This window comes from Lissotriton vulgaris, chromosome 8, assembly GCF_964263255.1.
Source record: "Lissotriton vulgaris chromosome 8, aLisVul1.2, whole genome shotgun sequence".
NCBI lineage: Eukaryota > Metazoa > Chordata > Amphibia > Caudata > Salamandridae > Lissotriton > Lissotriton vulgaris.
Genome location: NC_141696.1, coordinates 162063595 through 162087244, shown reverse-complemented (window position 1 = coordinate 162087244; position 23650 = coordinate 162063595). Strand labels below are relative to the sequence as shown.

General features: G+C 46.3%; 1 protein-coding gene across 2 annotated transcripts in view; it reads left to right on the top strand.

Moving 5' to 3' along the window:
* The window catches only part of THAP12 (THAP domain containing 12), a 110126-nt gene extending 86867 nt beyond the window's left edge, over positions 1–23259 (top strand). For both annotated transcript variants that reach the window (XM_086933868.1, XM_086933869.1), the window contains exons 4-5: positions 7117–7153; positions 21216–23259. In XM_086933868.1, the coding sequence (XP_086789994.1) occupies positions 7117–7153; positions 21216–23137 (1959 nt within the window). In that variant the 3' untranslated portion in view covers positions 23138–23259. The remainder of the gene's footprint in view (positions 1–7116; positions 7154–21215) is intronic.
* Positions 23260–23650: the final 391 nt, after the last annotated feature.

The following is a 23650-nucleotide window of genomic DNA, read 5'->3' as shown; positions in this document are numbered from 1 at the left end:
GGGAGAACGGACGAAGCACAAGAACACAGCCACACCCGAATGACGCCACGTTAATACGCAACCTCCGGAACACGATAGGAGACAGCGCAGGAACGCGCCAGAACCTTCAGGAACACGCCACGAGGCGCAAGGATGCGCCAGGAGTACAAGAACTCCACACCCGCACGCCAGGACAGCGCAGCACTACACAGGAACGTGCCAGGAGCGCCAGAACTCAGGAGCGCCTGAGTGACGCTACATAGCGACACACCAGCACCACAGGACAGCGCACAAAGGTCCCAGAGTGAGGCCGCGACGTCTCACAGGCACCAGAGCGCCATCATCAGCAAGCATGACGGCATGCTCAAGTTAAGGTACAAGGAGTGGTGACGCAACCCTCCACAGAGCAGACGAAGCGCGCCAACGCTAAAAACACTGCAACGGTGAATAGCGATCACACAGAAGAAAGCAAAGCATGAAGACTCATGTCGAAGATGAATCCGACCCACCAAATGGTCGCACCCAAGCAAAGGAGCCGACCCGCCAAATGGTCGCACCCAAGCAAAGAAACCGACCCGCAAAAATGGTTGCGTCCAAGCAAAGAGCCGACCACCCAGTCTGGTCGCCAAAAGAAGAAGCAACCGAGAAGATTGCGACGACCGGTCCAGTCACAAGAAGAGACGATCACAGTTTTAGAGAGCCATGCCCAGATCAGAGAGAAACAGGTGGAGTGGACGCTGCCTGGGGAAGACTGGTTGGGAAGACCAAGACAGTACAGTGACCGGATCACGTCGCAAGAAGGAATAGGGAGAAGAAGGGTGCGACGCCATAAAGAAAAGGAAGAAGGAACAGTAGAGCCAAAGGAACCTGACGAGACAGGAGAGTCCTGATGGGAATGACCAAGGAAAGGTTTCCTGATTAAAGGCTATAGAAGTGATCAAGTAACAGGAAGATATGACGACAGGTCTAGTCACCAAGCCAAGTGAAGACAGTGTCCCATCCCATGGACAAGCCCAAGGGGAAAACATGTAGAGGGCCCGCTACATGGAGAAGCCTGGTTAGCATGAGTAAGCAAGAAAGAAGACCGGACCGCGTCGAGGAAGAGAACGAAGATGAAGAATGGAGTATCACAACATCACTCCACCGAGGAAGAAAGAGACATCATTCAGCACACAGGAACATCCATCATGTCAAAGGAGCATCGCACCATCCGTGTGGATCTCAGTAATCCCGACAACCTGCACCTGAGGAGACCAACCACCAAAGAGCCGTATGGGTGCCCCGTGAACCTGAAGCTTGCAGAAGCGGAGCATACCCGAACACTAGACAATCCACCCTTGTGGACTACACAAGACTCGACTGTGGCCATGTCCGAAGTTCCGCAGCGACCCGCACAGCCCACAAGGTCAAGTGGCAGTCCAGGGGACAAGGGCCTCGGCGGAATTCCTGTGACAGAGGAATCCGTATGGGAGAGGTGTAGCAGCGGCAACTCCACGACAGGCTACAGGAAGCACAAAGGCCCCAGGTGAACACCTGGCACCGAGAAACGGTCTGAAGAAGGCACTAAACCCATGTCCTAATGGCAAGACCATCCTGGCGATGACATCAACACCCCAGGGGCAACATGAGCGACTTTGCGGTGAGTCCGTTGGCAGTTCCTCAGTGACTCCTTTGCGCGGCTCATGCGAAGCCCTGCACGGTCCACCCGGTCCCATCGCGTCAAGCAAGTGGGTCCTCCCAGCGACTCTAGTGAGAGAAGAGTCCAAGCAGGAGAGGCCAATCTTCGAGGCTCCAATGAGAGAGGAGTCAGGCAAGAAAGGCAAGTCGGAAGGCACTCGACAGGCAGGAGATGTGGACGCATCAAGATCAGCGAATCAAAGGAAAGATCTCTCATGCCATGGTCGTCTCCAGCAACCAACAAGCGTTGTCATCCACTGGACTAGGAACACCTGCGAGACCCCTCAAGGGGCACACCCATTCTGCTCCCTATGTTCCAAGTGATGAACACTGTAGATAAGCGTCAACGCAGCAAGACAAGGATGATCTGAAGTACACCGCTGAGGTGAAGCTCATCTGATTGACTTTGCAGTCCAGAACTTTTGACATCTCCCAGCCGACCCCCTGAAGAGAATCCGTTGGGGGCTGTAAATTTCTGTTGTTCTGTTTACTTGCAGGTTGGACATTCGTTTTTCCTTTCCTTAAATTTTGGGAGGGATGTAGTGTCCTGCCAGGACACTGTCTGGTTGTTTTGAGTGTAACCCTACACTGAGCACCCACCCACCACAGACCTCACTGGATCAGGTGACGCTGTTAATAAAAGAGGCCGAGCGCACGTGCTCGTGGCCAGAATTACCATCCCCCCCAAAAAAAAAATATATATATATCTGTTAAATATGCGTGCCACCACCCCCTTTTCTGAATCATTTTTGTCCACCATAAGCGTGGAAGGGTATACTCAGATGTGAGTCCCTAGCTCATTGCACTATCAGGATTCAAGCAAGACGGGCCGAAGACGGCTGAAATGCCAGAAACCGGTCCCAGGTAGCTTTTTTCCTTCCCAGTATAAGAATTGGCTTGGTAGTTTGGTCTGCCCTGTTCCCATGATGCACTGGGCCAGGGTCAGACTAATTTGCATATAGCCAAGTTCTGAGCTGGGATGGTGCAGTGAGCTAAAAAACGGTGATGGATCAAGCCCTGATCTTTGGACTGGGTAAGAGTGGTCTGCTTAATTCAGACACTCTGTTCATCACCACCCCCTTTTCTGAATCATTTTTGTCCACCATAAGCGTGGAAGGGTATACTCAGATGTGAGTCCCTAGCTCATTGCACCATCAGGATTCAAGCAAGCCGGGCCAAAGACGGCTGAAATGCCAGAAACCGGTCCCTGGTAGCTTGTTTCCTTCCCAGTATAAGAATTGGCTTGGTAGTTTGGTCGGCCCTGTTCCCATGATGCACTGGGCCAGGGTCAGACTAATTTGCATATAGCCAAGTTCTGAGCTGGGATGGTGCAGTGAGCTAAAAAACGGTGATGGATCAAGCCCTGATCTTTGGACTGGGTAAGAGTGGTCTGCTTAATTCAGACACTCTGTTCATCACCACCCCCTTTTCTGAATCATTTTTGTCCACCATAAGCGTGGAAGGGTATACTCAGATGTGAGTCCCCCTAGCTCATTGCACCATCAGGATTCAAGCAAGCCGGGCCGAAGACGGCTGAAATGCCAGAAACCGGTCCCCGGTAGCTTGTTTCCTTCCCAGTATAAGAATTGGCTTGGTAGTTTGGTCTGCCCTGTTCCCATGATGCACTGGGCCAGGGTCAGACTAATTTGCATATAGCCAAGTTCTGAGCTGGGATGGTGCAGCGAGCTAAAAAACGGTGATGGATCAAGCCCTGATCTTTGGACTGGGTAAGAGTGGTCTGCTTAATTCAGACACTCTGTTCATCACCACCCCCTTTTCTGAATCATTTTTGTCCACCATAAGCGTGGAAGGGTATACTCAGATGTGAGTCCCTAGCTCATTGCACCATCAGGATTCAAGCAAGCCGGGCCGAAGACGGCTGAAATGCCAGAAACCGGTCCCCGGTAGCTTGTTTCCTTCCCAGTATAAGAATTGGCTTGGTAGTTTGGTCTGCCCTGTTCCCATGATGCACTGGGCCAGGGTCAGACTAATTTGCATATAGCCCAGTTCTGAGCTGGGATGGTGCAGTGAGCTAAAAAAAAAACGGTGATGGATCAAGCCCTGATCTTTGGACTGGGTAAGAGTGGTCTTCTTAATTCAGACACTCTGTTCATCACCACCCCCTTTTCTGAATTATCTTTAGGGTCTGCCAAAATTTTGACAGGAAAACCTGATCATTGGAAACTATACCTCGATCTCAGTCGCAGCAGCGTTAAATAATGTGGAGATAAAAGTGACAATGTTCCATCCGTAGTTTACAGAAGAAAGAAAAACATTGTTTCCAATGACACGTGGCCTTATCAAATAGTCCTTTTTTTATTAAACGTCTTGTTTACATACACATAAAATATAACAAAGAGTGTTCCATGTTCGCTGTTGTGACTTGTATATTCCAGTCATGGTCATAAGTGCCAGGGAATAGTCCCTCCCGATATTTGTACAAGGGCTATACAAATATTGGACAAAGTACAATGCAAAGGAGATTTCATTTGGTCACCATGCTATTAAATGGCAGCCCTCGTGGGTCACGCACTGCCGTATTAATTTAAAACTACTGCTAAAACTGCACACTGTAGTTACAAGTTAATAATAATAAATATTGCAACTAGATGTACTTTTAGCATAGACATAACGAATACAGACCTTGTTTTTAATGTATACTGTTCATGTTTCCTCTCTGCACAAGAGCACACAATGATAACTTGGTCCATTAGACAGTTTTTGTTTCGGATACATGCACTGGTGGCCATTTTAGTGTGTTTTTTCCCTTCAGAAAGTCCCCTTCAAAATGACCATCTACACTTGTGCAAGCATGATGCATCCTTGGCAATCTTGGAACAGACTTTGCTTATGAAGAGAAAGCATTCAGAGATGGGCGACATTGTGTCTGCATTCAACACATCGCTAACTAGTTTGAGTTTGTGTTATATATATATATATATATATATATATATATATATATATATGTGTATATATATATATATATATATATATATATGTGTATATATATATATATATATATATATATATATATATATAATATATATATATATATATATATGTGATATTTGTTTTTCACCATGCTTTACACACAAGCATTGGCAAATCCAGTAGTTTGCAATCTAGACCTATTGGCTTTGTCAGTGCTTGTTTCTTTATTTGATAGATAAAGGAGCTGGTTGAAACTTTGTGAACAGCTCCCATTAACCATCCACCAGTCCATGTACAGGCACACTCGTATGACCAACTTTCTTTGCATATATAGATGTATATGCTATTTCTGTAGTGCGAACATTGACAAAAAGCAACAGAGCGCTATACAGGATCAAAGACAAGCAACAAGTCAACAAGCGATAGCAGAAGTAGCAGGGTTATGGATAGTTAATGGATGTGATCTAGTATTCTTTAAAGAGTTGAGCCTTTAACACTTTTCTATTTTTGAATTAGAGCAGCGTTTGGACAATCCTGATGGATGCGGGGATGCTGTTCCAGATCCTGCTTGCATAGATGTAAAATCCTTGCTGCCATCTTTTTTCGTTTTTTACACTTCAAAGTCTGCAGTCTGATGATATCCTGGATTTGGATGTTCCACGAACCACCACAGAAGATGACCTTGGCTGCACGATAAGCAACGGTGCTTGTTGAAATGGCTTTGTAAATGATGCTGCTGGTTTGGAAGATGGTCTGGGCCCCCAAAGGGAGCCAATGGACTTGAAACAGGATAAGAGTGATGGGATCATATTTTCCCAGGCCCTGAATGAGTTGTGCTGCAGTTTGTAGGATGCCCTCAAGTGAGGCCAGTGTGGAACCATTGTGGAGCATAGAAGTCATGTAGCAGGGGGTTACCTCCGTCTAGATCCAAGAGTGCAAGGTATTGAACAGTAGTTCTGAAATTGCTATCTGGAAGAAACAATTTCATTTTCTTTAAAAGAGAGTTCTCGTGCAGGAGTATTGTATTTTTTGGCTATATGTTCCTTGATGGTTAATTTGGTGACCAGGATGAGTCTAAGTGACTTGGCATTTGGTGAAAGTTAGGGTTGAAATCTATCAAGTTTTGTCATTGAGCCAGGAGTTCTGTCATGTTAAGATTGAGCTTCAGGTAGGCAAAGGCCATCCAGATCTGAATGATGTGCAGGCATCTTTGAGGCATTTGATGTCTAAAGTAGAGGTATGTATCATTGGCTTATTGTTGAATCATGATGCTGGTATCGGTGAGTAGAGCACCAAGTGGCTCAATTTAGAGGTTGAAGATGACAGTATAGAACCCTGGGAGACTCCGCAGTTGATGGGTATCTTTTGGGAACTGGAAGTACACATGTGAACAAACCGGTGTTGTTTGGAATGGTAGGAAGAGAACCATTGAAGAATGTGGTGCATCTCATTTGAGACTCCAGGATGGTTGACAGTGTTGAAGGTAGCTGAGAGGTCCAGCAATATCAGATTTTAAGAGTCATTACCATCTATGATCAGGAGGGCATTGTCCACAATGTACAAAGTAGAGATCTCTGTGCTACAACATGACCTGAAGCCAGAAGGGTAGTAGTGTAGGAGATGATTAGCACTGATGTGATCTGGGCGTTGAACATAGGCAGCTTTTTCCATGATCTTGCTTATGAATGGTAGGTGAGTGAAGGTCCGGTAACTGGCAAGGTCATCAGAGTCTATGGTAGGCTTCTTTAAGAGTGGGAGAATCTGGCTTATTTATTCATTACTGCAGCAACAAGTATCCTCAATGCGCAATATCCTGAATTTCTCGGAATGGCACATTGGGAGATCAACATTCTATTTTTATGTACTTGAGGATTCCTCAATGAGTCGCACATTGCCAGCTTTGCACACAGTGGACCCGATTTGCAATGCAATTGTATGCACTTGTTCTACCTCCACACATGTTCTGTTTCTTGGAAGGGACCTCCCTGAGAGTGAGAATGCATACCTGCTTCTTTAGCATTCACTGTTTCCCATACAGCATGTTGGAAGAACAGGAGCTGGTTGTCCTGTAATCCTATAATCTAGTGATCACACCCTGCATCATCATTGATGTATTTGGTTTGGTTAAAAAGTGCAATCAACAGATATACACCCTCACCTACAACATCCCTACACCAGGGCAGAACTTTTGCAGTTAACTTTGGTCTGTGGAGAGTGCAGGCCCTGGAACATCCCACTGTGGGCGATGTGTCTAGCCTGTACCTTCTACGCCTCACTCCTCAGTGCTCTTTTCATCATTAGCGAATATTTGTGTGCCTCTGCAATAAATTCTGTACGTTCACACACATTTTTTTATTTACTCTAGCTCAAGTTGCACTTTCTTCCTGATTTTTTGTTTCATGAAACAGGTCCAGTATGTTAATGTTTGGCTAAATTTCCCTAGCACATTATTGTTTTATCTACAGGTGTATGCAATTAGTGAATTTCTAAGTATCTGAAATTCTCTAATTACACATTTTCTTTCTGCAGAGTGAAGAGGAAATACAACTACTCAGACAGCAAAAACGTAAGTGATCAATATGATAAAGAAACATGTGCCATTGATCTCCAATTGTTTTGTTTCAAGGAAATTTCAGGCCCTTACACCTGTCCTTGGATAGATACGGGCCTGATTCCTGGTACTGACAGCTGTCTGTGCCTCTAATGGTTTCTTGACTTTGGGGGCCCTCACTCGGGGACAGGAGCCTGACCTGGGAGGCAAGATTGGCCACATCACCTTGTTGGCCATGGTGCTATTCAGTGGCATGGCTGCCTTTATGGGTAGGTAGGCTAGGGCTTGATTTATCCCAGGTAGGGTTGTTGGTTGAAAAGGGTTCTCCATGGACCAGGTTAGAGCTGGGATTATGCTCGAAAGAGTACCAATACTACCAAAGGCAGAATTTGAGGAAAGGTCTAAAACTGTTGAGGTAGTCCAACTTCGCACAGGGAGTAGACTTGACTAGAGGTTGTGAGGCAGGATCTGACCCCATCAATGGAGAGAGGTTTTCCACATTGCCTTCACTGAAAATCAAGAAGAACTGCCTGGGAAATGGCTGTTGCTCTTTTAAGCTAGAGCCTTGTTTTGCTTGTTAACCCCCCCACTTTTGCTATATTGTATGTGCTGGCTCTTGAACTCTGCACACTGGGATGCTTTTGTCCAGTGCCCATTGTTTGTGATCAGAGTCCTAAAAAACATTACAATTGGCTACAATCCTGATTGGTTAATGTAATGTACCTAAAAGTCCCAAGTAAAGTACAAAATTGTACCCATGGCCTGCAAGTTAAATGTTGGACTGCAGCACATATCGTGCCACCACTAAAGTGACAATGTAAAATGTCCTCGGGTCTGTCGCTACTTCCGGAGTGTGCAGTTTTATAACTGTTAATTCGACCTAGCAAAATAAACCTTCTACCAGGCCTGTACCTTATTTTTCAATACTAATAAAGAACCCCTAAGCCCTAAGGTATGCCCTAAATAGCACATGTATACTTTATGTTTCACGTTTCCTAGGCGTGGAATACCTCCAAAGTGGTTTGTCTCTGTGGCAAGGCAGGCTCTTTCCATAGGGAAGCACTGGGTTACATTATAACACTTTATCATACATAACTTAGGTTTGGTAGAAGTGCTTAATTGAGCCTGTAGTTTCCAGTGCTTGTCACCAGCACTTAATTGTCAACACTTGCAGTTATGACAGTCTGCCACATGGTGGCACTGTTTATCCAATTTAGAGATGAGGACAACAGTTGTTTATTCATTCAATATACATTAAAAATGACTAATACCTGCCCCCCAAGCCATGGTTATAGCTGTGAGGACCTTGAAAAGTTTGAGTTTGAATTGTCAGACTTATAGAAGTGTGATGGTCACTAATTATGTTTGTGGTGTCATGGTAACACTGGCAGAGGAAATGGGTTGTGCAAGCTGCGGTGGCCTCCTGACAAGGGCCCTGGCTCTTATTATTATTATTTTTCTAATAGAGCACTGTTTGGGAGTAGCTGGAAAAATAATTCAAGGAACAATTTTAATAGCAATTAAAAATGTAACTCATTGGTCAAGTCAGATTTTATATGACCATTTTGAAAATGACACTTTCAGAAGGTTGTAATTATCCTGCCTGAACCAAATGGGCCTTTCTGCCAGAGTTCAGAGTTATCCAGGAGGTGAATAGCTCTTTTATTAGGTGTGAAGTGGCTCCCAAACACTGAGACGTAGGGAGAGAGATTTACTCCCCCACCCCCACCTCCCTTCCCCCTGACAGAATGGCCATCTTGTCTGTTTCCCCCTGGGTCAGTTTGATCAGTCATATATTATGATCTGCTTATGCAATGAGTCCTCTACTCAAATTGTACTGCACTGTCCCCTTTTCTGCAAATGTTATGTTGCATATACCAAACAATTATTTATTCCTATATTGACAGAGTAGAGTTCAGCCATGACACCAAACTCTCCTGGACCGTCCGTGCAATCATTCACTTCACCATCACAGGTGCCATGACACTCCCATCATGCCCCCGAGCTCCTCCCACCACTGCTAAAACAAAGTGATGGAGATCTAGTAGACAAATGCCCTCCAAACTTTCCAGCCTGGCAGCGCAACCAGCCTGGAACAGGCTGTTCAAAATTTTGCTGACTGGATCGTCAGCAGAGTTGCCCCCTTGAAGCCAGCCAAAACCAGCACATCCACAAGACAAACCGTCGGTACACACCAGAACTCAAGACCATCAAACACATCTGAAAATGACTAGAAAGGCGATGGCACACCAACAGATACCCTCATTCACGTACACAAGCCCTGTGGCCGTATATCTTGGTTCTCCGCCATGTTTAAAACTTGACAGCATCATCATTGGGCTTCTTTTTCGAATGCTTCCCTCCTCCAGGTGGAGAACTACTGGTTATTGCAGTAGTGATCAACGAGAAACGAGTGACAAGTGCTATGGGGAAGTGAGTTAAAATGTGGAAAATTAGGATCCTCGTATTTCCTGGACTGTACTTTTAATAAGTCTGGAATCGAGGTGAATAAAAGCAGTGTTGTGCGTGGGAAGACGGGTTATTAGTCTAACGCACTAAAATGTCCAAAATAGGTCTACCTGTTTCCGCCCTTTGGAGTCGCCCTGTCGGGTTGGTGGTACCGGGGCACCATAGGAAGAGCAAGCACAAGTTGCTCTGCACGACGGAAGCAGGTTAATATGCCTGCCGGAACCCCAAGGAGGTTCCTAGTTTTGGACTTAAAGGTACTTAATGAGCTTTTTTGAATCAAGTAAACTACAGTGTTGTTCACCGGGGCTGTTGTTATTATTCGCAGCCACCACTATTTTTCTGAGGTCCTGAAGAAACCCCCACCGACCTGACAGGGCGATTCCAAAGGGCTGAAATATGTCGACCTATTTTGGACATTTTAGTGCGTTAGACTAATAACCTGTCTTCCCACGCACAACACTGCTTTGATTCACCTCGATTCCAGACTTAATAAAAGTACAGTCCAGGAAATATGAGAATCCTAATTTTCCACATTTTAACTCACTTCACCTGAGCACTTGTCACTCTTTTCTCGTTGATCACTACTGCAATGACCAGTGGTTCTCCTCCTGGTGCAGGAAAGCATACAAAAAAGAAGCCCAATGATGACGCTGTTACGTTTTTAACATGGCGGAGAACCAAGATATACCACCACACTGCTTGTGTACATGAATGAGGGTTTTTTAATATAAAACACGTTGCAAACCCTGTTACTCAGGTCAAGTGATCCATTCCCTCTTGATATTTTGCATTACTGCAAGGAAGCTGATTGGATTACAATCCCTTCTTTCTCCCCCCACTTGATTAAAGGTACACCTGAGGAGAACTCACAGATGAAACATCTTCAATTCAGCCCTCAACAAATACCACCAACGCATCAAGGACACAAAAAGAGACTCCCTGAATGATCACATCGAAGCGAGCACCAATTACAGTAAGGAACTCTTCAACATCGTTTGAGAGTTCTCCTTCCCATCAACCCCCGAGAACATGGTCCACCCTTCCAAGGAACCCTGCGACACATTGTTAACTACTTCCACACCAATATATCCTCCATCTACAACATCTTCCAATCAACAACCATCTCTCTTTAATGTAAACCAGCCAACTGCTCACCGCATGGAAAGCAGTCACCACACAGAACACCACAACTATCATGACCTCCATCCACTCCGCAGACCCTTGCTCTCTCCACGTCTTCAACCTTGGAAACAAAGAAATCTGCACTAAACTCACGTACATCCTCAATGCCTTCATCAACACGGCTGCCTCCCCCGACAGATGGAAACACGCAGAAGTCAGACCTCTCCTGAAGAGACCTCGATCTGACCCAAGTGACCTAAAAAATTACTGCCCCATCTTGTTGCTTCCATATTCCCAACCAAATTCCTTGAGAAGGCTATCAACAACCAACTCACCGAACACCTAGAAAAACACAACCCACTGAATGACTCCCATTCTGGCTTCCACACCAACCATAGCACTGAGAGCGTCCTGATCACCGCCACCGATGACATCAGAAACCTCCTCGGCTGGGGCAAAAAGCTGCCCCGTCCTCCTCAACCTCTCAGCAACATTCAACACTGTATCCCACCACACCCTCATCAGAAGACTCCACCAAGTCGGCATCCAGGGAGACTCTCTCAATTGGTTGGCATCCTTCCTCTCAGGACGAACAGAGAGTTTGCCTACCATCCTTCACCTTCTAACCAAAAAACATTGTCGGCACCGAACCCGAACGATCACCCCTCAGCCCCACCCTTGTTCAACATCTACAGGACACCCCTGGCCGACATTGTCAAAACCCACGGACTCAACATCAAATCCTACGCAGATGAAACCCAACTCATCATCCCGCTCACGCTAGTCCTCTTCAACACGAGAACAAACTTCTGCAATGCCATGATGAGTGTCGCTAACTGGATAAGGACCAACTGCCTAAAGTTTAACATACACAAGATGGAAGTGCTGATTTTTTTTTTTAAATAACTCCTCCCTGTGGGACTACAACTGATGGCCTCCCGAACTCAGACCCACTACTACCGGCCAAGCCCACAACCTCAACATCATCCTGGACAGCAAACTCACCATGAAGTGCCAGATAATACAGTCTCGTCCGCCTGCTTCCACACCCTCCGCATGCTACGGAAAATCTTCCAATGGATCCCCATTAAAACTAGAAAGACCGTCACTCAAGCCCTTGTCACAGGCCAGCAAGACTACGGAAAGGCGCTTTATGCCAGAATAACCGCCCACTCCTCAAGAAATTCCAGACTACACAGAACGCATCTACCAACACTCAACCTCCCAAGCAGACCCGCATAACCCCTCACCTCAGGAATCTACACTGGCTTCCCCTCCAGAAGAGATGCCAGTTTAAGTTGCTGACCCACGCCTACAAAGCCCTACACGACCAGGGATCAGCATACATCAACCACCACCTGACCTTTCACCAACCCACCGGACACCTGCGCTCCGCTGCCCTAGCCCTCGTATACCCCCTCCCTCCTCACATTTGCTGAACCCACAGTGGAGGACATTGCTTCTCCTACCTCATTGCCAATGCCTGGAACGGCCTACCACTCCACCTGCAAATATCTCCCTTGCAGGTAAAGTTCAGGAGGGGACTCGAGTCTTGGTTTTTTGACTGTGACCAGCGAGATCTCAGTGTCCAGATACCCTCTGGGGTGAAGAGCTGCGCTCTATAAATACAGATTGATTGAGAAGATCTGGTTTTGTTTCTTGTAATTCCACACTGCAGTTTCTCCAGCATCTTAGCTTGCTTCTTGTGTGCTCCATTGTTCGTTCTTTTTTCAAATCTGCTCTTCGTCGTATGAAAAAAATTGGTGTTTTAATCTTTTTTTGATGTAATTTTCCCTTTTTATATGTATTTATTGGCTTGCACCTTTATATATTTAATGTTTGGATATCCTGCTTTCTTTTATGATTGTTTTTGAATGGACAAATAAAGCTATGATGATGAACTGTTATGGTACTTTTTTTTTTAAACTTTTTTTTTCATTTTTCATATTGCACAAACAACAAACACCCCCATCAATTGACACACATCGACTAACTCATTAAGGCACTTTTCGCCGACTGGAGGCCTCACCTGGGAACATGTTCACCCAGAATACACTATCCAGGCTACTAGCTTCACCTTAGGGGGCTTCCTCCTCAGAACCTGATCCCTGCGGAGAGAATAGCTCACCACTCGTCCTTTCTGAATTGCTATGTGAAGTGTGACCCCGTACCCCAAATCCGGCTGCACACATTGCTCGCCAGGCCAATATGTCTTCTTGCAATTTCTCATCCGTCCTGCAGCTCTGCATATGTGTTTCCTCTGCCAGGGGCCATTCCTGCACATCCCTGAGCCACGTGCGTATTTCTGGGGCCCTCTGGCCCATCCACGTGATAGCCACCCTGCGTCTGGACAGCACCAACATCAATTGCATTAATCAATATGACAGCTTTTGTTTCTTTGGCCGAGGGACCAGCGCCAACAGGCAGTGCAAAGGTGTCAGTGTAATACGGAGTCCCGTTGTGGCCCCTATGTGTTCTACTACCCTTTCCCCAAAAAATTTGGATCAGCGGGCAGTCCCAAGCCAAGTGCAGGAACCCTGCCCCCTCTGCGCAAAATCTAGGACAATTATCACCCCTGCCTGTTGAATAGCGACTCAATAAGATTGGAGTGAGGTAGGTGCGGTGCAGGAAATTAAAATGTATTAATTTAAAGCGTGCATTACAAGATACCTTCTGTGTTAGGGCCCCTATTCGCTTAAGCTGCCCCTGGTCCAGTAGTGTGCCTAAGTCCGCTTCCCAGGCCTCCCACCCCGGTGGTACCGGTGGGGCAGAGTCCCGACTTACGGCAGCATATAGTAGGGAAATAAGTCTACGTCTCCTACCACAAGACAATAGAATATTCAAGGTGTGAGTCGTCGGGGGCACCTCTGGATACTGAGCCCAGAGCGACCGCGCCACATCGCGCAGCCCCTGATAGTGCAGATACTGCCCTCTAGGAAGACCAAAGTCCTCCTCCGCTTGTTCATAGGTCAAAAAGGTCTCAGTGGGGTATAGGTCGGCCATGGATTCACAGCCCCCGTCCCGCCAGGCCCGAAAGGACATATGTTGTTCCATAGTCACATGGGCGCCAGGATCCAAATCTGCAAATCCCTGTGGAAGGGCGCAATCCGCAACACCCTCTCTATGAATCGGTGCCATATGCTCGCCGTGTGTCTCATTACGTAGGGCAAAGTCTCACTTGCCCCCCTGTCCCGCATCAAAGCCACCCGCAGCTCCTGTACCGTCGCTCTACCCGCCAATAGTTGCATCTCCCAAACGTCCGCATCCGCAAACCATCTATCAGCCGGTAGCAGCTGCGCGACATAATAATACAAATCAAAGCGCTGGGCCTCTAGGCCTCCCTCTTCATAGGAGCGCACCACTGTATGAAGAGCTACTCTACTATGCCGGTCTGCCCAGAGTAGGGACGTAACAAGCATATTCAGGGTCCCAAAGACCCTGAGAGAAGAGGACATAGCGTGTTCTGAAGCGTATAAAGCATCCTGGGCAACTTCACCATCTTAGCGACGGCCAGCCGACCCATGAGAGATAACGGCAGGGTGTTTCAGAAGGACACAGAGCTATGCAGGGACTTAATCACCCTGTCAATATTTCAGGTCCGTGAACGCGCCTCCGTTGATGCCACATAAATACCTAAATAGCGAAAACTATCTATTTCCCATCGTAGCCCGAGCTCCGGCAAATCCTCTCAGGGCATCAATTCAAGCCCTGACAATGGAAAAATCAGGGACTTGTGTCTATTGAGTTTCAGTCCCGACGCCTCTCCAAAACTATCCAGCTGATGGAGCAACACCGGCAGTGCCTCCCGCGGGGCCCTCAGATAAAACAAGGCATCGTCCGCATACAGGGATATAACATTGCAGGTGTCTCCCACCCATATGCCCCACTGCGCCAACTCCAAACGGATCCGGACAGCCAAAGGCTCTATGGCCAGGGCAAAGAGTAGTGGCGAGAGGGGACACCCCTGTTGTGTACCCCGTCCCAATTGCCACTCCTCCGAACGCGCCGTTCCCAGTCGTACCCTCGCCCGGGGGAAGTTATATAGGATACGGATCCAGCGGCAAAATTTGGGGCCCAAGCCCATCACTCGGAGGACTTCTTGCAAGTAACCCCAGTGCAGTGTATCGAACGCCTTGGTGAGGTCAACGGACACTAGCACCGTCTGGTCCTCTGACCCCTGGACCTCATGTACAATGTGATTCAAGCGCCTTAGATTCATGGCGGTGTTACGCCCCTCAATAATGCCGCATTGGTCCGGAGGGACCAACAGCTCCATGTGTGGTGCCAGCCAAGTGGCCAATAACTTAGTCAAGATTTTCACATCCGTATTAATCATGGTCGATACGCGGAAGGGTCGAGTTTGTCCCCCGCCCCGGTTTAAGGATCATGCAAATCTCCCCACTGGACATGCTCTGCGGGAGAGAACCGTTCTCAAAGGCCTCAGTAAAGACCTGTACTAGGAGACGCGAAAATGTGTCTCCAAATTTGTGATAAAACTCTGGTGGGAATTCATCACTTCCCGGTGACTTCACGCGCTGCAGGCAGGCCAGAGCTGCCCGTACCTCCCCTAACGTGAGCGCCAGATCCAGTTCCTCCTGGTCTGCTGTAGATGGGAGGGTCAGCCCCTGCAGATAAGGGGAATAAGAAGCCGCAGATATGTCCGGGTCCACAGTGTATACCTGCTGAAGGTGGGATCTGAGGGACTCCAGAAGCGCACGCTCCGAATGTACCACGTCCCCATTGGGGTCTCGCAGAGCCACGATACGTTCCGGGGTCTGCTCTTTCCGGAGTATCCATGACAAAAGCCGCCCGATGTATCTCCTTCCCTATGAAGCCGCTATCTATATTGGCCAAGGATATACTTATCAAGTCGGTCCAGAATATCATGGACCTTACCAAGGGCTGCGTGCTCCTCCACCCTCTGTAGGTCGTTAGAGGGCGCCGCTGCTTGGACTTGTGCTAGCGTGTCCTCTGCTGCTCGCAGATCCTGTAGAAGCTGCTTCCTGACTCCGTACTTGAGTCCCATACAGGCTCCTCTCACCACCGCCTTTAGGGCCTCCCATTTGGTGGCCAGCGAGAAGCCCCCCTCCTCCCAATTAAGGTCCACATAGTCCCCTAGGGTCGTTTCCACATGCGCCTTCCCCACCGGGTCCCGGAGGATATCCACCACAAAACTCCAGGTACGTGGGCAGGAAACTGGAATTCCCCATCGTACCAGACATGCTACCGAGGAGTGGTCGGATAGAAAGCGCGCCTGATGTGTCACATCAATGGACATGTTATTCTCCGCATTAGCAACTAGAATCCTATCGAGGCGACTATATGTGTTATGAGTGGGGGAAAAACAGGTGTAAACTTGTTGCGTCGGATTAGTCTGACGCCAAATATACACAGCCCCTATATTCTCCATAACCTCCTGAAGCCGGGCAGTCATTCAGGGTTTTGTGCCCTCCCGTGGTGGGGACCTATTGAGGACCGGGTCTAGAACACAATTGAAATCCCCCATCCAAAGAATTGTAGTTCCCAAATCGTAAATCAGGACGTCTTGGAGAGCTTGAAAAAAGCCCGGATCATCCACATTAGGTGCATATGTATTCAAAAGGACAATGTTCCTACCATCTAATTTTGCCCTGAGGAGCAGGTATCTACCCTGAATGTCTGCTTCCACATACTGGACTGCGAATGGGACCCCAGGCACCACTCAAATCAACACCCCTCTAGCATATGTAGAATATGAGGAATGGAATATCTGACCCCTCCACTTTTTACCCAGTTTCTGCGCCCCCTCGTCCGTAAGATACTCAGGCCATTACAGTAAAGGATACCATTGTGTGTTCAGATCTTCATTCGCTAACACCCCACCCCAGCCTCTGAAAAAATATGACTGGATATAGCCTCCCTCTAAGTAGTGGCTCCCTTACAGTCCGTCCTCGGTCAACTACCAGGCCCAGAGTCCATCAATCCATGCAGTACCAGTTCCTCTGTTCCCTGCGGGGCCTCCGACACCTCCGACACCTGCCCCTGCGCCCAGGCCGTCTCTGAAATCGTAGCACTGGTAGGGGAAATAATATCCGTGGTGGGCTGCAGCGTGTCTGGCACGAGAACTTCACCCGGGGGGGGGGTTGAGGGGACTTCGATTCCGGTGGCAAGCGGTCAGACTCCATCAAATCCTGGCGGAGGGCTCCATCCTCCCCCCACCGTGACTCGTCGTCCCTCTTCTCCCCCATCTGTACGGGAACAACGCCGTCGCACGCCGGTGCGCCTCTGCTGCGGTCTTGTCCCCCATGTGTTGCGGTGTACTCCCCGCTCTCCCGGTGGGAGGGCATCCCCCCTAATCTCGAGCCACTCCCAGACTTTCCTTGGGGAATGACTTTAAGTTTGGCCAGGTAGAGCAGCATATACTGTAGGTGCATCTCCCGGAGCTTTTATTTAACTCCAGGAAGGATATCCGCTGCTCCTTGACCAATTGGGTATAGTCCATATAAATAGAGACCTTTGCATTCTCAAACGCGAGATCCACAGACCCCCTTGCCCCTCTAAGGATGCAGTCTCTATCGCGATAGTTGAGGATCTTGGCAATGAGGGCCCGTGGCAGAGCTCCGGGCTTCGGCGGCGATACCAACGCTCTATGGGTACGCTCAATCACGAAAACGTCTGACAGACCTGCAGGACACAACACCGTACAAATCCAATGCTCCAGGAAGCGTTCTGGGCTGCCTGACTTCGCCCGTTCCAGAATACCCAGCACCCTTATGTTACTACAGCGCGCTCTCCCTTCCGCATCCTCTGCCCTCCTCTCCAGCGCCTCCGTCGTGGCAGTAAGTTTCGAGACTGTTTCTTTGAGCGAAGCCACCTCCCCTTGCGGTTCGGTGATATTCCCCTCCGCATCCGTAACCTTGTCGGCCACCTTGCGGAGGTCAGTCCGTAATAAATTCACGTCGATGGACACCGTCGCAATTTGCCGCTCCAGGGCAGAATGGGACCCCTGAATCGCTTTTAACAGTTCCGCCCGGGAGGGCTCTTCAGGAGCTGGGTCCCCCTCATCCGGTCCCGAATGGCGCGTAATCCTCTGCGAGGGGAGTCGCTGCTTGGTGTACTGCGTTATGGTGTTGGGCTGCGTAGCCCGGGGCGTTTTATCTTTTCGCATCGTGGACATCGGAGAAAAGTCCCCGTAAGGCTCCCCTGGTGGCAGAAAAAGGCCCACACTACAACCCGTGCAGATAAGATCCGCCTGAGTCCAGTCCCCGCAGGATCTCCCAGTGACTCAGAAAAAAAGACCCTTCAGGGATCTCCTGGTAGCAAAGGAAGGCTCCCGGGCATCCCGCTTGCGCCCGTACGTAGGTAGGCAATTCACCCTCTATACGCCAGGCTCTGGCTCACAGTCCGTCCGCAGCAACTCAGCACCACGGTCCTCTCAGCCTGGAAGGGCTCTTCTCGGAGTGCCCAAGGAAGCCGGACACACCAGACGAGATCCCACTATCGAGCAGGGGCCACACCGGCTGTTCAGGGTGCCGCAGCCAGGACCCTTCGTCACGAGAAAGGCCGTCTTCACGTCCCAGCAGTGTATACCGCCGGTCTCTCAGTTAAGGGTGTCCCTACCAGGTGGTACACAAGGGCAGGGTTGCACTCCGTCTCCAGAGCCCCTCAGGCGTCTCACCCCACAGTCCAACCTCAGTCTTCTGGGGCCAGGTGTACTGCTGAAATACGGACATCATAGAGGGAAATACTAGCAAGACGGCCACCAAACCATCCATCCAGTTTTTGAAAAAATACCACTGTCTGCAATGGTCAGGTTAGCTCTCTCAAGGATTACTGTATTTCCCCGTTTTTGTACATTTTTGGGGGGAAATGTACTGGGGAAAGCCCTTAAACCGATATTTTAAACACTGAATGCGCTGCTGTTTGATCTTGTGTGGGACAATGCGAGACAGAGGATGGATTAGTGAAAACTGCAGTTTCCAACTTTGGAGGGAGGGCTGAGGAGCCGTACTCTGAATGCTACTACTTATTGGCCCAATCACAATGGTTAGCCACATGGCTCGGCAACCTGTTCACAGAGGAACCCAAGCATACCAGATGCCCACTCCATGACACATCACTGGTAGCTACAACACTAGACATACACAGTAAAACACAGATCTGTTCAAGACTATTAGGCATGGATGGAAGCAATGACTTGGCCATATATTGGGACTACAGATCATATTCACCAAAGCTCCCATTATCGCTCTACTTCTGGAAGCTAAAGCGGTTACCTATACAGTATAGCAAAGGGCAAACATATTTAAGATGGGCAACGTTTTTGCGCAAGGCATTCTACTGACATTCAGTGAAATGTGTGTAAATAAGACTCTACCGGAATGTAGCAATGACTTCACTATTAACCCCTTCGGTGCTGATGACGGCCCCTGGCCGTCATGCATCACGGTGCTTGTGTGCTGATGACAGCTGGGGGCCGTCATGAACACACCCACTCAATAAAAATGCTGCACTGTCGCAGAATCGCGGCCGCACCCAAGGGGTTAAAGAAATCCGGCAGTGTGGTGGACACTGAACTTATTAGCTATATAATGCTAAATACGTTACTAACACATGGCAAGGCACAGAATGCAATACCACCCTTTACTGCAGCATCACAGGCCAGACAAAGATTTACCTCGCAACACTTAGAAAGAAGTCGGAAGTGGATTCAGAAAAACTGCTTACAAATACAGAATAGTCAACCGCTGTAGAGTTACTATTCAAAGACTCGAGAAATGCTAAATTTAAGCTGATCCGATGTAATATATTGTACCGGTCCTCAGTGACAGCACAACGATCCCCAAGATATATCTGAATACAGTGGGCACATGTGTAATGTGCCTAGCTAGTGATGCAGACATTAAAAACTACGTTTTAGAATTGGCCAGTGTTGAATGAATATTGGAAAACAGTTACTAATCTCTGAACTCACAGGCAGATTTATCCTGCGCAGAATGGAAGCCTGCATTCTAGGTTTAAACAAAAGAGCACCACACAGTGAAGCTGGGAAAAAATCATGGATCAAGCAACGCTACTAGTTAAAGAAATATGCCCATGTGCTGAAAATCAACAATGATGCCACAACTGGGTGTGTAGCAGAGAGAACTAATTAGTGGAAAAAGAGACTGTCTTTGCAAGAAAGTATAGGTGTAGCATCCTAGAAGGGAACACTGTTGACACTGAACTAGATAAATGACAAGACCCTCATAAACTACAATCCCCTGATCAGGTCAAACAACCCGAGATTCACTAAAACAAAAGACATATTCTCATAGAGCATTACCTTAGCAACAGACCATCCCTTCCCATATAAGGTGCACACCTTGAGAGTCATATGTGAGGACTGATCGGAACACTTGATTCTAATAGAACACTATACATAATAACCAAAAACACAACAGTTGACACGACACACTGGTTAAGCCCAGACCAATTAGGCACAGAGTAGGCTGATCCTACCTGATGGTACTATATGATGACTAATCACTGTGGTAATACGGCCAATGTTAGTTAAGTTTCATTCTTGTTGATTTGTTACTCGTTGTAACTACCCGCAATCATAAACGGAATAATGTATGAATGCACTTCTTTCAAATGGGAAACTAATAAACAAATTAAGCTAAGAAGTTTCATAGATTCTAACACTTCTTAAAATGCATCTCATTTGTGCTTTTGTCTTCTCTGAACTACACTAGTTCTTTCTATATGCCAGTGCTTTTGTATTTCCTTTGATCTTGTTTTATTCTTAAGATTTGTTGGTTCTTTTCTTTTTCATCATTTTGTTAGTGTTGTAACTGATCTTAGGCAGAGAAAGGACCTGCTGTAGAGCCAATAGGGAATTGATGAGTCACCTGCAAATGTGAGGTGGTGTAATTGCCCTGATAGCAACCAAGCAATTCTTTTGATAATTCAGCTGGGGTAAGGATGAAATAGTTCCTTTAAGCTAACATGCTCTTGGTGATTGAGGCCTTCAGGAACATTGTACATGTTCATAAAGAAATGCTGTGCCGGGCAAACAACTCCTTGATTATGAATGCTGCATGTTGAGATTTGTCTACAAAAGGCAGCTTCATTATTATTCATTCAGAGAGGAGAAGATATAGGTCTTTGTGAAGCCTTAAACAAAAATGCATTTTATAGCCCCAGTTGGATTTAAGTGCTGTAACATTTTGACTTGGTTTATTAGTCCATTATGTTGTACTCTGTTGCAATAGGGTTTACTTAACACTTTCTATGACCCTTGCAAGATGCTAAAAAATTTAAATTTGCCATCAATCTAGGAAAATAGTGACATCTTTCAAGCAATTTCTTGCTTTTTTCTCAACAAAATCAGTGACGATAGGATCAGGGAAATAATTGTATTATATGGGTAGAAGTTTACTAGCAGGTTGTGCCAGACTAAGACAATTGATATTCATAGTTTGAACTAATATATTATTTTATATATTTTTCTTTTATTCTTCAGTTGATCAAGTTTCTGCGCAGAAACTGACCAATCAAGAGAGAATTGAAAACACCATTCAACTCCACAATGAAGAGGAAACAAGATCTTTAACGCAGGAAGAGAAAGATAACAAAGATTATCTAAAGATCTTATTTGAAAATTTGGTCTTTATGGGCAAACAAAATATTCTTTTGACTGGACACCATGATGATGATGATGACAACTTTGAGGATGCATTTACCCCTGATAATTTTCAAGCACTTATGGATTTCAGAATGAATTGTGGTGATGAAGTTCTGAGGAAGCGTTTTGAGATGACTGCTGTAAATGTAGCCTACTGTAACAAGGAGCAACTGAAACAAATGCTGGAAATTTGTGGGAGCTGTGTTAGGGAAGAACTCATCCGCGAAGTAAGAGATGTTCATTTTTTTTCAATCATCATTGAAGAGGTGGTGGAAATGGCCGATGAAGACTACCTGCCTGTGTTTGTGCGGTTTATTGATGACTCTAACAACTTGAGAGAAGAGTTTTTAGGGGTCCTACCTTATGAAGCTGATGCGGACATCTTGGCTGCCCAGTTTCACGCAACAGTTACTGAAAAATGGGGGCTAAACTTGGAATACTGCCGGGGACAAGCTTATGTGCCTGATAGCAAATGTGTTTCAAACATGAAAGTTGTGGTTAATACTCTCTTAGAAAAGTACCCTCAAGCTGTTTTCTCACTCTCGTCCTCTTGTGCCCTGAATATCTGGCTTGCAAAATCCATGTCCATCTCCAGTGTTTCGTTTGTTCTGGGAACAATAGAGGCAATCTGTATGTTTTTTAATGTCAACCCACTCTTAGTAACTGTACTGGAAGATACCATTACAGATATTTTTCAAAACAATGAAGAAAAGGGTAATGAACTAAAGGACATTTGCCGGTCTCACTGGGGTGATCGGCATGATACTTTTGAGATTTTGGTAGACATGATGGAGTCACTAGTCATCTTCTTTGAAAATATTAGGAAAGATGCATTACCTAAATATACCACATACATACTAAGGGAGGCAAGTTCAATTTGGTATTCAGTTACAGATTTTGAGTTTATTGTATCTGCTGTGGTTTTAAAAAATGCACTTTCTTTTACAAGAGCTTTTGGAAAAAATTTGCAAGCATTAACGTCCGATGTTTTCTTTGCATCAGGTAGCTTAACTGCTGTGCTGCATTCGCTTAATGAGGTGATGGAAAACATTGAAGTTTATCATGAGTTCTGGTTCGAAGAAGCCACAAATCTTGCAACAAAATTGGACATTCCAGTTAAACCCCCAAGAGAGATGCTTGGAGTACAGATGCAGAATGAAGAAACCAATGTGTTAATTGAAAGTTACTACAAGGAGATACTCAGTATTCCACTAGTAGAAAACACCATTCGTGAACTTAAAGATATATTTTCAGAGCAACATCTAAAAGCTCTAAAATGTTTATCTCTGGTGCCTTCCGTCATGGGGCAACTGAAATTTAGCACAAGTGAGGAGCAGCATTCTGAAATGTACAGGCATGATCTTCCGAATCCAGACACACTTTCTGCAGAACTTCATTGCTGGAGGATCAAGTGGAAGCACAGAGGAAAAGATGTGGCATTGCCAAGTAGCATAAATGAAGCTTTACATTTGCCTGATATGAAGTTCTTCCCTAACATGTATGCTTTGTTGAAAGTTCTATGTATCCTACCTGTGATGAAAGTTGAAAATGAGAAATATGAAATTGGACGAAAGCGATTGAAAGCATATCTAAGAGACACTCCAAGTGCTGACAGGTCAAGTGACTTTGCTTTACTTTACGTAAACTATGACGTAAAAGGTGACCTTGATTTTATGGTGGATACCTACTTGCAACTATATGGGGATAAAGTGGAAGGCCTTATTGCTTCAAATAATTCACAAGAAAGTACGGCTGTGTGAAATATAGTTTGAGGTACAGTAACTGTATATAAGTGAGCACACGTTTTCAAATGTTTTAATACTATGACAAAAACGATAATAACTATATGTTTTTGCCAAAATAAATCTTGAACTGAACATTCTATTTTGCCTGTGCTATCATTATCTGGAATTTATTAGGGAGGAGATGAAGGAGAATCTTAACTTTAGTACGTTTGTCTATTCACAAAATCTGAGCGTAAAGTTAGTCTAAAGTGTAAACTTGCCCATCTTCTCTCGTAAAAAGAGGTAAAAGCCGAGCTTAAAAGAGTAAGTTACTACTAAAAAAATAGTTGTAAGTCTAGCACAACACATAGCTAACCCCGGTTCTGAAACACCCTCCCATCGAAAATCATGGAGGCAGGGGCTTAAATGTAAATAAGATAGGAAATAATGCTAAATTAAATTAATTTAAATTGTTTTAAATTAGTTAAAAACATAAACAAATAATTTAACGTTAGCAAAATGATATATCGATAGAACATATATTATTTT